Source organism: Parambassis ranga, chromosome 13 (assembly GCF_900634625.1).
Source record: "Parambassis ranga chromosome 13, fParRan2.1, whole genome shotgun sequence".
Classification (NCBI taxonomy): Eukaryota; Metazoa; Chordata; class Actinopteri; family Ambassidae; genus Parambassis; species Parambassis ranga.
The window spans coordinates 7,066,157-7,086,606 of record NC_041033.1 but is presented as its reverse complement, the minus strand read 5'-3'; the positions used below and the strand labels follow the sequence as shown (position 1 = coordinate 7,086,606).

The 20,450-nt window shown below is 40.9% G+C and overlaps 1 protein-coding gene across 1 annotated transcript in view; it reads right to left on the bottom strand.

Moving 5' to 3' along the window:
- Positions 1-20,450, bottom strand: part of lekr1 (Leucine-, glutamate- and lysine-rich protein 1) — a 63,965-nt gene that overhangs the window by 34,733 nt on the left and 8,782 nt on the right. Inside the window, exon 3 of the mRNA XM_028420186.1 lies at positions 6,213-6,742. Coding sequence (XP_028275987.1) covers positions 6,213-6,742 — 530 coding nt within the window. The remainder of the gene's footprint in view (positions 1-6,212; positions 6,743-20,450) is intronic.

Genomic DNA, 20,450 nt, shown 5'->3' with positions numbered 1-20,450 from the left:
TGTCATAAACACTTCACACGCAGGACACGCCATACCCAAACAGTCAGGCACACACACCAACAACACTGATCTCAGCCACAGTGTTACTGTGACCTAGCAAGTCAAATGTTTTCAGTTTTTGAGTGCGTGTGTGTCAGAGTTTACAAGATTTGTGTTCCTTCATATTTTGAGAGGTTTGAGCTGAAGGTCAACATTACAAAGCCAAAGTTAACATCCCCCAGTAAGCTTCTTTCAACCACTGACTGTACAAAATGTTCTGTGTCATTATGTCTGTTTATCCTACTTTCAGTACAGGGCTAAAACTGGGTACAAAGGGTGACTGTGATAAATATGGTTTTGGGGCCATTCTTTGCAGTTAACCACATGTTGGACACTGCTTGTTTTAGTAGTCAACTGAGTGCAACTTTAACTGCTTTGTTGTCATTTTACTAGAACCACACCTACAATGTTTTTTTAAACCCTCATTCATGCTCTCACAACAAACAGCCAAAAATAATTAGGCGTAATCCCCTGTTTGACTACAGGAGACAATCAGATTAGAGCAGTTAGTGTATTCAAATGGATGTTTAACAGTGGTCAGGATAAACTTCACATAGAATTAAAGTTACAGTTTGTTTTGATGTGTGTTTCAGTGGTTTTGATAGTATGAGCCAAGACAAGTGTGCCAGCTAAGGAGCTAAATGTGAAAAAAGAGTAGAGGAAAGTCTTGTAGTCATAGATACATATTATTATTATTAAGGTTTGTGACTTACTTCCATCTGATCCACTTCTCATACACTAAAGGGGGGGTTGGGGGGGTAATTATTGAGCAAATGCGCCATTTAATTATGAGCAAGCAATGTATTCTGCAACTTCAACTAAAGCAATCATGACAGTAAATGAATAGGATTTGATGTTTGACTGTCCATTTAAGTGATTATTGACTGCAAGTCAGTGTATGTGTGGTCAGTTATTTGTGATGGTATTTTCCGTCATCATTAGAAGTGACATAAAAGCTTCCCCATATCAAAGTGTCATCTGTTGACCCACTGTGCGCGCGTGTACGTGTGCGAGTTAAAAGACCATTTTGATCAAAAGTGTGGAAGGACATTTAAAGCTAGAAAGGCTCTTTACTTCAACGAGAAAGTAGCAGAGTGTGATACACCTACACCTGAAGAGAGAGAGACGCATGAACAGCATCATACACAGAGCATGTTCGTCTTTCAACTGTTTTTCCAAATAAAAAAAGCTGAAAGCATAGTTTGGGCTTGTCAACAGATGGTTAAATGCTCCAATGACAACTTTAAACACTTTAATTACATCCATCAGGACCTCATCAATTATCCATAATCCTTTACTGAACATGTTCCCTGTGTGTGTGTGTAATTTGACACAGATCTGTATATATTTTGTTTTTTAGGTTATCTGGTAACCATGTTAAGGATGCCATAACAGTGACTGTGATCCTCAAAACAACACACATGCACATCTACCCATTTACACACACACACACACACACACGAGTGCCAAGTACAAACAGTTATATTATATTATAGCTAATTAAGACTTTGACTTTGCTGACCTGAATCGTTTGTCTTCCACCTTGTCAATTTTAATTTAGATTCTATGAAGTAATGTGCCTCTCTGTATTTCTTCTGTATGTGTGGGGTTGCTATGTTACTACTCCAGTGTGTTGTTGTAAATTACCACATAAAGTTTGTCATATTATGTGTGTGTGTGTGTGGGAGAGAGAGACAGAGAGATAGTGCCTTTGACATAAAAATGTTTTTTGTTTTGTCTTGTTGTCATGAGCCACACAATAAAGTTGAGCCACTATTAGAGCCAAACAGAGATCTTCTACCAGGGAGACTTCTCACTAAAATACACACATCAGCACAGTAGTGTGTGTGTGTGCGCGCATGTCAGTCTGTTTGATGTGGTAATGTGAACTTGAAGTTGGATCTGTGCTAATACCTCACATGCTGACTGTGAAGGCTCTGCACATAGAAGACTTGACGTATTACCTAACACCTATACACACACACACACAAACAGAGAGGGTAAAATGCCATGATTTGTGTATTGTTTCTGTGGTTGCTAGTGGAAACGAGGAATTGAAATAAAACCACATGAATACATAACTAATTTGCCATAAAGTACTTCCTCGTTACAAATGGATGCCTTTCTATTTGTCATCCATCATTTGTCTCACTCCCGCTTCTCCCACCTGTGAGTCTTATCACTCTTACAATCCAGCTCCAGGTGTGTGTCTGTGTGTGTGCTCTCACACAATTTTATGATTCATTCCTCATAACTGCCAAGTCTAATTTTTGTTACTGCGCAAAAGAGTGATTATCCTATCAACTGCAGGTGTATACAAGGGTGTGCAGGCGCATTCACACACCAGACACACAAAGGCAGATGAAAGCATTACACACACAGACACACATTCAGGCACAGACACATAGAGACTTACCACCAACACACACTGTTTGAATCAAGAACGAGACCAGCCAGCCAAAGTGGAGCAAGCAGTGCGTATTAAATTCCCAGACACTTTTTTCAACACCATAAGCATGCGCACAAGTTACATGATATGTTTCAACCTGTCTTTAGTTAGAGAAGCTCTGGCTGTCCATACCTATTGTTCAGGTTTTTATACAAAGAAGTCGTTTTATACCACTTTTTTTCTACAATTTCTACCACAATTTTTCTACATAACCTTAAAGTCTATTTCTTTTACCTCACTATAGGGATCATACATTTTGTTCAATACCAGTTGTGGTGTCACATTTTTAAACTGCAAAGACACACTGTTACTAGGTAGAGGAACTGAACACAGAAAAAGATGCTGTTAGCATCCTGACAACAGTTAACAGAGCACATTTACACGTTCCTTTAAAATATCTGTGAGACAAACAGAGAGCTGCTTGAATCAATGTGCTCTGCTGACACACTTGCCACAGAGCATATTAGGTGTCCAGATGCAGAACTATTAAGCTGATGTGCTTTAAATATTTATATGATACACATAAATGTTTAACTGGAAGATTCTCCTTAATTTCATTCGATGCATTTAGCTGGATCAGTTGCCACTCTGCTGGTCCTGCTGAAACACACAGAGTAGCACAATCTCTGGTTTGACACCAGCTTGCAAAGAACATATTGTCCAGGGTCTCATAGGGGTATTACATTTGCCAGGAATTTTGCATCACTATTTTAACAATTGGGTGTTTTACTGACTCCCTCCGTCTGCTTGTCTCTGCTGCAGATCAAAATATCTCCAGCTGTCTAGCAGGTGACATTTGGAAATAAGGTTTAATTGCACCTTGCTCTTTACGGTCGCTCTTATTTTGCTTGTCTGTGTCATACACCTGTTACAGACACACACTGAAAACACCCATGTCATGAATACAGAAACATCATCTTACAGGTGACAATTTTAGATTTTTTGTGTTGTGGCTGTGTTGTTAAGGCGCACTACACACACACACACACACAACACAATCACCTCTCTCATGCTGTCAGGGAGAATGTCAGGAGAAAGAGAAAAAAAACCTGCAGTTGCGCTGTTAAGGATCACTGTGAGGATCAATAATCAAACTTATATTCATAACAACGGGCTGCACTACACAGGCATTAACAGAGGTCACGATGCTAGAAATTATATAATCTCATGGCACAATGAAAGCCCAGGGGGGGAGGGGATGGCTGTCAATCACAAACTTAACTCACCCCCTGCTGCGCAGCCAGCCAGCAATTCATCAACATTAACTCCCACTCGCATGCTATCTTTTTCCTTTTACATGTCCCTCTTTTGCCTTTTAATCTGTTCATTACCACCAGTGTAAGTGTCACGGCTTCTGAATGAGAGCCGCCTCCGAGCTGCTGGTCTAAAATTTACTTTAAAGATTTATTCACTTTAATGCAGTCAAAAAACGACGCTGTGAAAGCGCAAATTGCTGGTGTAAATGAGAGAAAAAGAGAGGACGCAAAAACCCACTCAGTTTTGAAGAGCAGCAAAATGTACTGAAGGAACTCTACAGGTCCAGGTGCCCTGCCGCAAGCTCTTTAATTAGAGATCACAAACGACTCTGTTTTCTGTGTGTGTGGTGGTATGGTGGAGACAGACAGACAGAGAGAGAAGGGATGAGCAACTGGAGGAAACGTTTTCATTCATTTTGAAACTATGTCAAGACAAATTAGACTTTCAGCCTAGTATGTAGTTAATAGAGAGACTGCTCTGTCAAGCTGTCGTTATTTCTGCCTGACCTTTGACCTCCTGACCCACGCTTGGCCCCAAGGTGTTTGATTGTGTCTGTGTGTGTTCATTGTGTTTTAACTCATTGAGGATGCAGTGAACGAGAACAGGATAATCAAATTATCAGATACGGTAGTTGATTGGCCGACCATTTTACTGAACACATAACAACAAATGGACAACCTAAGGCCCAGCTCGCCATATGAAAACAACTACAGCTCACACTAGCACACACACACACACACTTATTCTAGCGGAAATAAAGATGAGTGGAGAAAAGTTAGGTCGCATGCTAGTTATGTTATGTTAGTGACGTTAGTTATGACAATGACTTAAGTCATTCGCTCTGCACTTAGCTAAACTAATGATGATGAAGAAACGTTTTATTATGTGTTTATGTTTCAATGAACAGTCCTTTTATTCCTTGTTTTCCACCAACTTTCATTATCTGTTTGTTGTACACACTGGGAGATGGTGGGTCATTCTGCAGGCGTGGGAGCATGTCGGGAAATCGGGTCATTGTTTTATGTTTCAACAGGACAGTCTTTAGTTGGTCCATTCATAGTATTCTCATGAGTCACGGCATGTAAGCATTTCCTACATATTTCCCAGAAACCTAACTCTTCTTTGATGGCTGCTTGTTTACAGACACCTGCTATTTGATTACTAACACTTAAAAGCTGATGTAAGTGACACAACAGGAAACCGTACCACCTGGCCACTTGTGTGTGTGAGCATTTCTCACACAAACTTTGCCCAAACTTGGCCATATTATGTGGAAAAAAGTTAGATGCAATAACATATTTGCCAGAAGTAATATTTATAAGATAACTCTTTTGGTGTACACTCATATTCCCTAGAATAGCTACTTGCAGCCCTCCGAGAACATGCCTGAGCCTGTTGAATTCAGTACATGTGTAGGTGGGGAGACAAATATCAATAACGTCAGTAACGTAGTGTTAAGGCTGGATTTAACAGAGAAAACTGTCTGTGTAACTGTTCAGTGTCAATGCGTGAGAGCGAGTAATGAAAAAAAATTACAGTGACATTTACCTTGTGACAAAAAAGACAAATATTTTTCTTCAATATATCAGATATAAAGCTGGTTGAAAACTATCTCACTGTCTATATGTTTGGCAATGACTTATCTCTGCTTCAGAACAGAATATGAATCTGCTTTATTTAAAGGTTGTATGTGCTTCATGACCATAAATAAGACAAAATACGGTTTTTCAAAAATTTCACCTTCCTGCTTATGATGGTCAGTCATGTAGATCACAAAAAATACTATAGCTAGCTGTCATGACTTCACAGGTGTAAAAACCCCTTCTAGAAGATTAAAAAATATCCAAGATAATCCAACTGTGTCGTTCAACAATCAAATATTTTTGATCACACTATTAGCTTCTCTTTCAATACGTGTTCATTTTTGCAGTGGTTAGAAAGTTTAGTGGGATGTACCCTTGTTTCCTTAACACCTCCACACACCCTGATACTAAAACAGACTCTGCCCCCTCATGTTTCATTTGAGGACACTGAAACACACGAGTGCTGTAACATTGTTATTAAATATAAAGATTTCCCATTCACTGATGAAATGATGAAAGGTTTGGACAGTTTATTTCTTTGAATGTTAGTGTGTACAGATTCTCAGTCATCCAGGTCATAATTATTCAGAAGGTTGAAGCCAGGCGTCTGGACTTGTAGAGTTTTTCTTGAAGACGTTTTTTCTGCTCCTCCAAGCAGCTTTATCATTGGGAAAAACATGGTTTATATGTGGCGGAGGACCTTAGTGGGTGGATCTGTGGGGAAACTCACAAACAATACCTCTAAATGTCTCCATACTTACCTGTGTTGGGGGGGGGGTTGACAGCCCACATATAATCCATGTGTCCCCACTAAACAGAAATGATGAAGCTGCTTGGAGGAGCAGCAAAATGTTTGTGTTAACAGCGTGACTTACAGACCTCACCTTTCTTCCAGCTGTTGTTGGTGTTTTCTTAGCTCCTCTATCTTTTTATTGGCATTTTGCTGTGCGTCACTCAGAACCCTCTCCCTCTCTTCAGCCCTCTCCTCCAGCTCTTCTCTCTGCTTCCTCAGCTTCTCTGCCTCCAACTCCTCCAGCTCTCCAGTTAGTAGTCTCTTTTCTTCTTCATAGATTGTCTGATACTCCACCTCCAACTCTCTCCTCTTCCTCTCATATTGTGCTTCAAACTCATCTCTTAGAGCTCTTGCGTTTTCTCGGTTCCTCTCTTCCAGCTCTTCTCTTGTGCTCCTTTCTCTGAGCTCTGCTTGTCTCTGCACTTCCAGACGAAGGGCCCTCTCCCACTCCAGCCTGCCCAGCTCATGAGCCTCTAGCTGGGCCTTCTCTCTCTGGGCGTCCTCTCTAAGTGTCTGGAGCTCAGTCTCTAACTGAACCACTTGGGTGTGGAGCTTATCAAACTCATGGAAAATGAGGTAGCTCACACCGCAGTAAAAACACACCGTCTCACTGTGGTCCATCTGAGGGGGGGAAAAAAACACAATTAGTTGGATGTTATGATTAAAAAATAACAGAATTTATATCAGAAGTAAAGCTATTTACAAAACGTGTGATTCATTTGTGTATTATTGCCTTTGTGAGAAACATGGACATTCTAATGCTGGTAAATTCATGTGCACACTCTCAGCCCAAATTTCAAGCATATATTATGTCATAAAAAGCAATGTATAAATAACTACAATATACAAGGAGACTGACAACTGCAAGTCCTGTAATCCTTAAAAATCTGTTTCAACCTCTGGTGTCACAAATGTCATTTTACTGTATGTGACAGTAGCTCAAAGCAGAAGAAAACAAATACTTTAATCTCTCTATCAGATATTGTCTTTACAACTGTCTGATCTCTCAAAAAATTATTTCTTTCTCCCTGTGCGTGTCAATGTACTCTCTCCAAGCTGCTGTCACTTCTTTCAGGCTTATGAGGGATAAGATCATATCCCTCGAGCTTTCATCTTCATGATGATATGTGGCAGAGAGGCAGCTGATATGACATGCTGACAGCTTCTATGTCAGGAAGCTCCAAAGAGACAGCTGCATGATGTAAACAAGGTGAAATAAACTTGCAAACAAAGCTGACATGCTTTAGAAGACAATGGTGATCGCAACGGATCTTTGCATTCCGCACGCAGAGGACCTCCAAAGTGTCTAGCTACTTGTACAAGTAATCATCTCAGAAAGTCATGAATAGCCATGAAGTAATGTTAGATCTTTTTCTTTAAACTGAACAAAACCAGGTCTGATATTTTGGTGATTCTCAAGCCGCACAAAGACGACATTCTTTGAACAACTGTTTCAGTTGTGTTGACTCTTCCCCTTGGGTTTTGTAGTGCTTTATTGTACTCATCCTGTTTAACTTTTCTTTCTGAAAAGATAGGTGACTAAAATCAATATTAAAATTAGGTCTGAATATTAATGCGAAGGAGTTATGCTTCTATTAACTGCACACAAGACAACTAATAATAATAACTATTAATAATATGCTTAATAGATTAATTTTTTTCACTGGGACATAGCTCAAGACTAAAAGTCTATACTTTCAGATAGTGCTTGAAGGTTTAAATGAAGATCTACAACTACAAACAGGTTAACACAAGTGCTAAGAGGCCTAAAAATTGAAAGACAGTCAGTCCTGTCTATCTTTCTGTCATGTTTCTTTCCTTACTGTAACAAGTCAAAAGTAAATGGCAGGCCTGTCGTCAAGACGGACAAAACACAGCATCTCTTGAAAGTGCTTATGACATGACAAATGATTGACAGGTGACAAACTGATCAAAATAAAGCCTCTCAATCTGTCTTAGCTACATCTAACTTTCTCTCCCTCTCTGCCCCCACCTATCACAGTGCCTTCCTGCTCTGCGTTAGCATCCTGTCTATCCATGTCAGGTGAAGGTGCAGATTACGTCTGCCTCATGTCTTCAACACTGCGGGAGTCTGTCTTCTAACATCTGTGACAGATAGAAAGACAGACACAGGAACACGAGGACCACGGCACTGACTGCACTCAGCAAAGCCAAAAGTTAGTATCAATGACTATGCATGCTAATGAGTGGCTGTCTAGATTTGCATACCCTGTGGTTTCAATTGATGTAAAAGTGACTCCAGAGAGCAGAGCTTAGTGTTTAAGTCCTTGCATATTTGGGGGGTTTCAAGCTTGAACCATTGCCATACTGCTTACAATGCACACAGCATACTGTAGCTTTCTGGTTTTACTTAAACTATGGCTATTGCAGAGCTTAAAAAAAGGTCAACTTTATTGTGACATCATAATTTTTCCCCAAACATTATATGCCGTTAAATTCTACACTAATAATTTACTCTACAGTATTCCATTGTATTAAACTGTATCATCAATACCACATTTGGCCACGTACAAAAATGCTACCACGCTAAAGAAATTCCATCAAATGCTTAATACTCTGAACACAGCAGAAACAGCATGAGACTCAACCTCTGATTGCATTCACCCCAATTGGTCTGTAATGATAAAACATTTGGATTCTCTTATTGTCAGGCATTTTCCCTAATGATAGTCCTGAAAAAAAACATAAAATGGAAAACACAGAGAGGAAGAGGGGGATGTGTATTACACTGGGTGGAAAAAATCTTCAAAAAAGTACATGACAACATATTACATTGTGTTGCCACAGAGCTCACTCGAGAATATGGGCTATTATGTGTTTGCTGTGTGTGTGTGTGTGTGTTTGCGTGTTTGAGTGTATGTGAGCGTGTGAGAGAGACAGATAGAGAGAGCCTGAGTACAGCCAAAGAGAGCAAGTGCGTGCAAGTGTAAGCAATATTTGGGACTGGGGCTCAAGGGGGTTTTAGTGTTTACTGTGCAGATGTCCTCATGCTTCCTGCAGGCATAGATATAAGTGTGCCAGTGTGTGTGAGACTGTGTTTGTGAGAGTGGTTTGTCAAACAGAAAATGCTTATGCATGTAAATTTGTATGCGTGTAGGATGGTGGATGGGTGTGTGATGGAGATCTTTATGCAAGTGATGTAGTCATGAAGACAGACAACAAGGGGGCAACACACAATGTTAAAGTGACCTGAGGGCTGAATCGTGCCTCAGCAATGGCTTGACACACACACGAAAAACACACACAAGCATTCTCACACTCATACAGTCCTGCACAAACACAGTCAAAAGCACATTCTGCACGCACTGGGGGCAGATGAAAGGCACAGACAGAAACACACACCCAAGGACACATTATAACCCACACCAATACATGCACAAGCATGTACACGGGCAAAAACAAAAGACACAGACAGACACACAAAAGCATCTTCAGATAGACAGGAAACTCACACAATCGCTCACTCTTAACACACTGAAACACACAAATATACACACCCTGAGGGCAGAATGTCTGCGCCACCGGTGGGTTGTGCGCTCCCGTGACTGAGTTCAGCCCTGCAGGGAGACCCTTGCCCTGGGCACTGACACGTTCACTTAGCACTCAAACCATACAACTAACCCCCACACACACTCAAACACACACACACGACTGCAACCACTGCTACACATAACTGCACATACTTAGACAAAAATACCTGTGTGTCGGAGCACAGAGAGTGACAATGATGGTTAGGGTATGACAGAGAAGTGATGGAAAAAGAAAGCAAAAGTGAGGTAGAGGCAGAAAAAGGTCCTGTTGTCCTTTAAATGTTTCATGCCAGCAGCCAATGCTTCTCTCCTACACACCAAATCTCTTTGTCCTCTAGTGCACACAACACAGCTCCCCTTGTGTCTCTCTTATCATTCTTTCATTCTGTCTCTTGATTGACTCCATTAGCATGCTGGGCTGTTGCCAAAAAAGCAGTCTACACCATTCAATTTCAAGACAGCTCTTTAATGTGTGCCAAATTAATCTGACAATGAATACTGAATTATATATAAGGCTAATAAATATCTATTACAAAAGAGACAGTTATAAAGTCAACACACTGTATGCAAAACATGCATAATGCCTCGGGGTACATCAGTGATGTAGTAGCTGTGTGTGTGTCTGTCTCTATCTTCAGTCAATAACCGCAAAGCACTGAATCAACAACCTTTTACTGTAACTGAACCTCCAGCATGTGTCCCCACTTGCTCTATGTGTGAGTGTGTGTCTGTTTTCTGTGACTTGGAACCCCTCCACAGTCCATGTTATCACCACAATGCCTCTGTGCTCTATCAATTAAACATAGGGCTATTACCCCTTGCCTGATGTGAAACATTTAGGAGGGGTGGAGTAGCAAAAGGTGGGTGTGACAGGGTGGGTGGGCAATTCTGTGCGTGGTGGTGTCTTGCCAGGAAGAGAAACATAATTAATTTACGGCATGCTTTTTTAGCCATGTCTGTGTGTGTGTGTGTGTGTGTGTGCGCGCTCATTGTCTCATGCCCCAAGGGTGGAGATGGATTCACTTTGCAGAAAAGAAACACAAAAAGATCTTATCCTCCCAGTTTGACAACTTCCCTCTACACCTAAGTCACTCCTCTTGCCTTTCTTCATTAATGTTCCCTTGATTCCACATTTCCTCTTTGCCCCCTTCTCCTTCTTCCTCATCCTCCTCCTCCTAAACAACTGTCCTTTCCCTCCCTCTCTTCCGCATCCTGTCCTCCCCTGCTTTTCTCCCTCATCCACCTCCGCCTCCTCAGCTACAGCTGCCGTGACCCATCTGGCTCATCAAAACACCAGAAGTGGGTCACTGTCACGAACATGGACCCTCATGTTGTGCACGTAGACACCAGACACCAGACATGCACACACAAATACACAGTATACCCCCCATGTCCATATGCACACTCAAACATGCATTCCGTGACCATAACAGGCATGCAGCCACTTACACACTCAAACATGCACAGTGCACAGTGCACATGCACACATACACACACACACACTGTATTATGTATCTGTGTATCAGTGGATATATATAAAAAACCCAGGAGTGGATCAGTCTTCATATCAGAAATATAAAAACATGTTCATCTAATTGGATTTTATGTATTTATTTATTTATTTATTTATTTATGTCAAAGACATCTGTTTTTTGTACTTTAAAAGGTAGACATAGGCTAATCTACCAAAACAAAAAACAAAAACACATCTGTTGCTTAATTGTATTTGTTAACTAAGCAGAGGGACACGGCTTTTAATTTAGTGTGCAGGCTAGACACATCAGACAGGAGCTGAGTATTTCAGACGTCCAGCCACAGCACATATTCACAGACTAAACAGTTTATTTTTCTCTAATCCTCAGTACCTGAAAAACCTGAAAACTCTGAGAGGATTTTGGAATAAAATGGGGTTAAAAAACAATCACACACACAGACATATGGAGGCACAATTCAGGAAACATTAAAATTGTTTAGATATTTTATGTAGGGGTACAAGGCACTTATGATATTCATTTATTTATTTTCGGGGGCGGGGGGGGGGGGGCATGCTTGAAAGATTAGAGGCATTAGGATTAGATTTAATCAAGTGATATGATGATGGGTGGTGGATTTACAGAGGAAAAAATAAAGACAGGAGTGCTGCCACACATTATACCTGAGTCCTTTTAAACTCTCCCTCTCTCTCGTTTCCAATCTAACAAATGCTTTCTCCTCTCTGTCTGCTAATCTGCCACTTCATCCTGCTTCTGTCTCTGTCTGCCTGTGAAATCGCAGACACGATAGATCACGCAAGCATTTAAGAAGGGATTAAGTAGTTAAGGGACTTATCTTTTTTTTTTTTTATCCCTAATTTTCTGAAATGATTTTCTTTCTTTGACTGCGACAGTGTGTGAAGGCTTGAGGAGAGCGTGTGTGTCTGTGTGTGTCTGTGTGTGTGTTTGTCCAGTAAAGTGTCCAGTTGAATTCCTGCTTTTGCATGTCAAAATGAAAATGTTTCTTAGAGCTTTGTCACTTTGTGTGCGTGCAAGCGTTTATAGTTTTTTTATTTGTTTTCCTTTTTGCTATTTTGTTTGTTGCTGGTGTGAGCACGTGCGTGCGTGCTCTTGGGTGTGTGTATGTGATCAAAACAGCACTTCGTGACTGTGGCTTTGTTGATTTTTTTGCAGCGATAAGGACCCCCTGTGGTGCCCAGTGTAGCGAGAGCCAACACTGAGATTCCACTCATCTGGACCCCATGGCGCACCACACATCACATGACAAGCGTGTGTTTATGAGTGAATGCATTAGTGAAGATGTAAGCTGTGTGCACGAATATTTGTGGACCCTCCTTGACTATGGCACTGTGTGCGTGTCTATGGGAATGAATATGTTTCTACGTCTGTTTATCTGGGTGTGTATGTGCTGTATCTGGATGCATGTGGATGAGGAAGAAGGGAGGGGTAGTAGAAGTCACAAGGGATGGAGGAAAGTACAAGAAGGGGGGAGCCAAGGTGGGTGAGCAGCAGAAAGGAGAGGAGGGAGTGGCCAGACGGGATCAGGATCTGTAGAGTGGAAGTATGTGAAATGGGCAGTGACTGAGCTGTGAGCGTCTGTAGCTCTGAGGAACGCAGATGTGTGCATGCGGACAGTAGAGGAAGAAATGATCGGTCACAAGAAAGTCAGAACAAAGTCAGCAGAGCAGACAAACAAAGGTTTGAACATATGTTGCAGAGGTGATTGTGTCAGTGGGATGACACAAACATGGGGAATAAAGTGAGGCCTCAGAGGGGGGGGGGTATATAATCAAGGGTTGCATGTTTGTTGCATGACTGGCTGTCCCCCTGTTTGCATATCTTGTCTTTCCTCGCCGCCCACCTTGCTCTCTTGCGTGGAAGCAGGGAAAGGGCAGTGGCAGGGAAAGAATCACCTATGGCTGCCTCGACCGGCACTTGGCCACGCGTCACATCACATACAGACACTGGGAGAACCACAGCACAGCATAGCACGGCATAGCTCACACAACAATAAACAACTAGCCCGAGGAGGAGGCAGCAGGCTGAGGTCTAGCCGAGTCCTCTTTGTTCTCTAAGTGTGTGGGGATGATGTTGTGGGTGTAAATCAATCAGTGCTGATGTGTTTTTTTCTCAGGGTCTCCTAAACCTCTAGAACTTACTGGCAACAAACAGTGCATAGCTCTATCCAAAAGAGAGCAGCACGAATTATTCTGGTTCCCTAATTTCCTAGTCTGTAATTAGAGATTTTTACAAAAGAAAAACCACCACTACATGCTGCTAACAAGTGGCTAAGTGAAACAAGGTTGTTGGGTACATTAAGCATGAGTATGCGTCAACAAGTAGGAATGCTAAACATTCTGTTTATGTTTAAGTTAAGATACAAGGGATTCGTTGAAGGCATAGCATTTACCTGCTGATTGCATTTAGGTTTAAAACTGAATCAAAGTACTATTAACTGCTCAGTATCTTTGTCTTTTGCAGTAATCATTTATGTTAAGGGAAGCAGTTGACAATATCCATGAAGTAAAACATACAGGTTAGTGGCATGGAGCTAGCTCACTATGCACAAGCATTCAATTCTTTGTTTTACAAAAGACTTACAGCTTTAACTACCCAGGCGTAGCTGTTTTTAGCTGACAGAACAACACAGACAAAATAAGAAAACCTTGCTAACACACAATATGACCTGTTAAAGATGGAGAGTTAAATAGGTTTGCTTACCTACTAAATGTTTGATAGTTTTGCTTAATACTAAACAGCAAATACGGTGTACCTACTCAACACTAAAGGAATGACTTAAGGACATGCAGCGTATGTTTCTAAAATCAGTTGCCATTTAAAATGCATATTATTAGCAATTATGTTATACCTTGTAATACTGCAATAGCTTCCTGTTGACTGCTCTCATCACATCATGAGAAAGAATTCCTAACGTCTAATTTCCACAGTGTGCTATTGAAATTATTTCTCAAATATAATGGTGCTACCCTGTAGATAATTAATTCCTCCTGCTGCACAATAGGCACTCCCTAATTGGGTACACAATGTTACAGAAAAAAAACTGTCCTGATCGTTGCAAGTGATGTGCTATATTAACCTCCAGTTTGCTTTATAAACTCCATAAACTATACTATTACAACAGGAAAAACACTGTATTATACTTTAATAACTCACTCTCTTTTTCTCAGAGGCCCAGTTTGAAACACAGACAGAGTGCAGACATAAGAGGTGAAGGCAGGACAGCAGGGCAGCCAGTGAAAAAAACAAGCTAGAGAGAAGGGGGGAGTATAGTCTGTTACATTAATCAGAGTTAGCAGACAACACATGTGCTTCTGTTAGCCCCACTAGACCATGCATCACAACACACGGCTCGGCACGACATGGCACGGCACAGTAAGTCGAGAGAGACTAGAGGAGGTTACGACGGCTGAGCTGTTTGTGTGCAATTCTTCCCTCCTGCCTGTGTATCTGTGACTTTTTCTCCTTCTTTTATATGCTGCAAAGTTTGTCAGTGAACCCATACCTCTTGTATGCTTCTTGTATTATATTGTTTATTGCACTTTTGTGTTCTTCATTTACAATTCAAACCAGATCCAATGATGGTCTGTCTGCCTAGATGACAGTCAGTGGAGCAAAGCAAAAGCAGCCTCATTTAACCTTCTTGAACAAGACAGAACAAGTGTGTCGCCTGGAGTTTTTTAACTCTTTGATGAGTTTCAACACATTATGCTTATGAATGAGTAATACAGAGGCCTGAGTTTAACTGAAGGCCACCTTTGGAGCAGGTCTTAATGTCAAAGTAAATTAACATTTGAAAGAACCCTTGTGTAATATTCACTCGAATGATCAGTTATTAAGGTTTCCTAGAATCCAGTCCATTTTGAAGGCAAGTGCAAAAACAAGCCAGGACTAGTCAAATGTCAGTAAAATAACATTGTGAAATTATAAGATGACAATAATAGTATTAATAAATGGAAAAGAGCACAACTGGAAACACAAAACCACATTCTTGAAATAATGCCCCATAGGAAATTATTCCTCTTCTCCAAAAACATTTTAGTGTAAAATGTAGCATGATTAAAAGAAATCTCTTCTGTTATTACATAACATTCTGGATAATGTGTCTGCTATCAAGCTCAGATGTGATTTGAGGCAAATTCACAAGAAATTTACAGGATGAGGTGAGTTTACACAATTTATAGGGCTTGTCTGGTACACAAAGAATTTATTTGATTAAAGTGTACCTTTCAAAAACAACTTCAGCAGTGGTTGGCATGGCAACAGCTTCATAAAAGCAAGTGACCTTGCAGTGACCCGTGGATTATCATGCAATATTGTCACTTTGTATTACTCGGGCCCCAGACAACACCCGTGACAATATTGCACAATAATCCTCCCGCTGTCTCTCAGTCATTACAGCAGATCAGCATTCACCTGATGAAACCTTCCCTTCCTGTCTCTCCTCTCTCTCTCTCTTAATCTCTCTCTTTTCTTTCAGATTCAACAAAACAGACTGAAAAAGGGCAGGAAAGGTGAAGGCAGAACAGGAAAAGCAGAGTCAAAGAGGAAGAAGAGGGCGGAGGATGAAGGGAACACGTCTGAGACATGCTGATTAGAGTGAACGGACAATACATGTGCCAAAGCACCATCCCCCTTATTTAGAATGGTGAAGGGAAGAAGCTGCTGAAGCTGATTTTAAACTTTACACCCAGAGACAAAGAAACTGAGACAGGAAAAGAAGAAAAGGGTAGACATGTAGTATTGTGTAATTTGCTGGGACATATGTCTTTTTCTTTTTCTTTAGAAGTCTCTGCCATGTGCACATTAAAAATGCATACATAGATGGAAGGAGGAGAGAGCAGTAGAGAGCCCTCAGTTGGACAGTCAGAAGTCAGAGGCATGAAAAGACATGACAAAGGGTAGTCAGGACCTGGATTTACACCTTTACAGAGAGAGAAGTTAACATAAAACAAAAAAGAGTGAACAAACCAGGCTTTTGTTGCAGCAAAATGCTGTAGATAGACATTACACTGTATAAACATCTCAGCTTTCTATACTGCTGGCCTGCTGGCATCTCATTATTGTTTTGTGCTTAACAGGCCTGCTTTTATATCCCACAGGGAAAGAATGTAGAGGATGACTGTAGAGGTACATATATATTGGACATAAAGTGACATAAATACCAGATCCCAATGTTTCCCTGCAGAACACTGCTGATATATTACACAAGAGAAGTCATGTGTAAAAGGTGTTTCTTCCAGTTTTGGATATATATATTTTCCACAAAGGTGAGTACATATGAGGTATCTCTTTTGTACCTGTCCTATCAACATACAGAGGGCAATGTGGCCCCAGTGTGGTCTGATCACAGCTAAACTCATTTGCAGGTATATATCTGTAAACAAACATGTGGAACACTGGTTTCATTTTTCACACAATTTGTGTGTCTGAGGTCACATACTATTATACACACTATATATATATATTGCTTACAGTTTAGCTTATGGTAGAGGTGTCACTAACAGCTGCCAAGACAAAGGTGAACCTGAAGCTGCATGCTGATACATAAATTCTGCAGTGTGTGTAGGAATTGTGTCTTCGAAGTGAAACAACATGGTCTCTTAATACAAACATGTCCTTTCTCTGAAGGATTACAACTCAGAGTGTTCCTCACAAGGACAGGAACACAAAACTACACACTCAGTGCTTAAATAGACCCCAGTGTCAGAGACAAACAAGTCACAAAGTTGTCCAAGTACAACCAGATCTAATACAGAGTGTGAGAGAACCCGAACAAAGGAGAGAAAATCTGCGATGGTGTTGCTGAAACCCAGGAGTAGGGGTGCCAGCCTTATGGCGAAACACACTCTAAAGTGTTTTAACTAACAAAACTCAGTGCTTCCTGAATTCAGAATGGAATTAAAGTCTGACGGGTAGTAGCTGCAAGCTGTGACGTGCAGTGTGTGTCTGGCACAAGTGTTTTGTCTATAATCTTCTGTTATGTTGGCAATTTGTGTCTGTCTGGGGTTATGAAAGGAGATAAAAAAGGCTAAATAGACACAGCCGTGTCTCTCCAAAGAGGAGATGGGATGACGCAGTACTGCAGTGGGGGAGACGAGAAGGGTTGGGAAGATATTACTGGTAATGCTGTGCTCAACAGCTGACTTTTGCTGCCTTTGTTAATTTTTTAATGGATAGTCATTTGCGGGCTAGACCGGTCCGTGGGCCTCGTTAAAGTCACAAAGTTGATGAGTCCAGCCGGTGGGCCATACTATGCCCAGGTTTGGTATAGTGGGGTGTTCCCTATTCTCCCTCTTTCTCTTGCTCTCTCTACTTCTGTTGCTCCCAGTCGTTCTCTAATTATCACTAAAAGTGAACATCTTGTCCTGTTACATTGTGTTTCTGAGCTCTTCGTAGACCACAACATTTTAGACGTTAACACCTAGTATTGTCCCTCCTTTCTCTACTTGCTTTTCTTGCTTATTCTCTTTGCCTCTTTCTCACTGTGCTTCCCTCTCTTTCGGGGGTGAACGTCTTGTCCTGTTACACCGTGTGTTTGAGCTCCTCTCAGCTGTGACACTGAGAAGTGAATAGGTAGTATCAGCACCTTGTAGAGAACAAGAGGTGCTCAGCTACGGCATAAAAAAGACTGTGGTGTACTATGCTGGGTGCTGCACCAAAAACAGCAAATCTTTTAGCCACATTTGGACCAGAACACCATGCCAAGAAACAGGGAGGTTGCCTTCCACGTTAAAGTATCACTTTGACAACTTGGAAAAAAAATTGCCCAACCATGGAAACAGTAAAAAGCCTGCTTTGAATTAACACCAACACTATGTTACTGTGTCAGTGCAGCAGGGGTCCTGAAGCCCCTACATGAAATGTAGGATCGTCCAGAAAAACCGTTAAAGCTATACTGTGGAACTTTTAAATAGATAAAGGTCCATTACATCAAGCCGTTGCTAAATTAGTTGCTGGTTAAGTCTATCAGCACCCAGTTTTAAATTGGGTGTTTATGACAACTGATAGCCAGCCAAGACTGGTTTGCCAGAGCTGAAGATGGAAGACAGTGTGTGCTACTGCATCATAATCAATAGCAAACAGATGCTGACTACGCTTCCTGGTTTTGATTGTTTTAATATTGACAGTCATGTTCGAAAGCAAAACACAAAATAACCTGACTGCAGTGGGTCTTAGTATTAAACAAATACAACCACAGATGAATAACCTTTTTAACTTTTTTACAGATTATTCATTTAACAAAAATAAAATTAAAAAAAACATATGGTAAATACTAATACTACTTGATACTTTTATTTTTTGGCCAATCCGATGTAGATTTGATCGCGTGTGCTCTGGATCATTGTCCTGTTGCATGACCCAATTTTAACCAAGCTTTAACTGTCTAAAGCTGGGGACACACTATGCAATTTTCCCAGTCTTAACAGATTTTGAAAAGACTGGCTTCAGCAGATTTTTTTATGATGATGGGGGTCACACACTGCTCCTGATGAGGGATCACAGACTACAGGATTTTTCAAACCAACTAAACAGCGACGGTTTACAAACAAACATACCAGCTGGTGGCGGAAATGCGTCAATTTGTTGTTTGCTAACTGCCAACATACTCCAAGAAGAAGAAAAAAAGAAGAGAAAGAAGAAGTTTGGATCAAGTAGTGAAGGATCGATCGTTTATATATTTATGTTTTTATATTCCTGCTACTTCTCATCCTTTTGTATCCAGACTTAGCCTGAGAACTTGCAGATTTGCGTCTTCACACACTAACAGATTTTGGTGCCGACTACACATGGCGACTGTTCCCAACTAGTGCAGACTGGTGCAGACTTTGCCCGACAGGGAATCGTTGGTAAAATTGGGCAAAAAATTGTGTAGTGTTAGCCAGCTTGAGATGGCCTCACATCTGTCTCTAGAATACTCTGGTATATAAAAAAAGTTCATGGTAAACTATTCAAGGTCTTTCTGTATTTCTTTGAGCATTGCACTGTCCGTCCTTGGGGTGCATTTGCTAGGACGTCCACACCTGAAGACTCGCAACTGTGTTGAATGCTTTTGAATTGTGAATAAACTTTCTCACTGTAGAGTAATGAACTCAAGGGGTTTTCAGGCCCTTTCAAACTTGATCTACGGCAACACACACACCTGTTGAGGATCAATTCATCAAGTGCTGATGATCAGCAGCACCTGCTGCAGCTCATCTTCTTATACCCTATGGATGCAGTACGGGGGCACCTAACACTGACCACATGTTCTTTTTGGCTTCATTTCTTCTCAATAAACATTCACACAGTGAAAAACGTCACATCATCTAAAGTTGTATTCACCTAATACTAAGACCCACTACAGTCAGATGATTTATATTATACTTTTATACAAAAAACACAGAAACATGAAATTTTGTCATGAGAGAATGAATAGAAAATAGGATAGGAAAACAGTTATGTCTAAAAACACATGGACATGGTCTTACTAATGCGCCTTTCAGAAAGTCAAAGAAAAGGACTGAGGGGAAGTGTGACTGTTCACATGACACAGGGTGAAACTGAAGAGTGGCATGCGTTCTCAGCATATTTGAACTAAATTAAAACTACCACATTTCAAGTTCCTTTGCAAGAATTGCCACGCTTGCAGCAATAATCCTGTCTGAGACGGTTCTGCACTGTGTGAGGAGTGTTTGTTTTTTTGTTTGGTTTGTTTTTCTGCACAGAAATATGAAACAAAAAAGACTGTTCTTTTCTATTAAACTCACCCAAGTAATTAATTCAGAGGGAGGCTACGAGACAATAGAATAAATACTAGTGCTCTATTTTATAATTTTAATAAGAGTATTGTTGGAATTTTGAGGTTAAAAACATTTATGGAGAAAATGTTAACTGAAAAGGGTTGCTGTGCAAACTAAACTATGCGAAGGGAGATGCCTGGGTCAAGCTGCCAGACCAGATGTTGCAGGGCGAACACAGGAAAATTATGAGTTTCCAATGCACACAACCTGCACGCTTCTAAAAATGTGTGAAGAAACCCACATGAAAAGAAATCCCATGTTGGTAGTTAGGAGCGTCAAACCTTGTCTGACATTGTCAAATTGAATTAACCACCCTCTATGAGTTGTCGTTCTTGAGTTGCATCCCTCTGAATAAGTAAGCCTGATGCCTGTTGGCATGAGAGTTCAGTCCAGGAATATGTGTTGTGCCCAAGTGTGTGGGTGGAAGGCATGGTGTGTGCATGTAACCACAATGCTCTCCTTCTCAGCAGCCCACCATTAAACC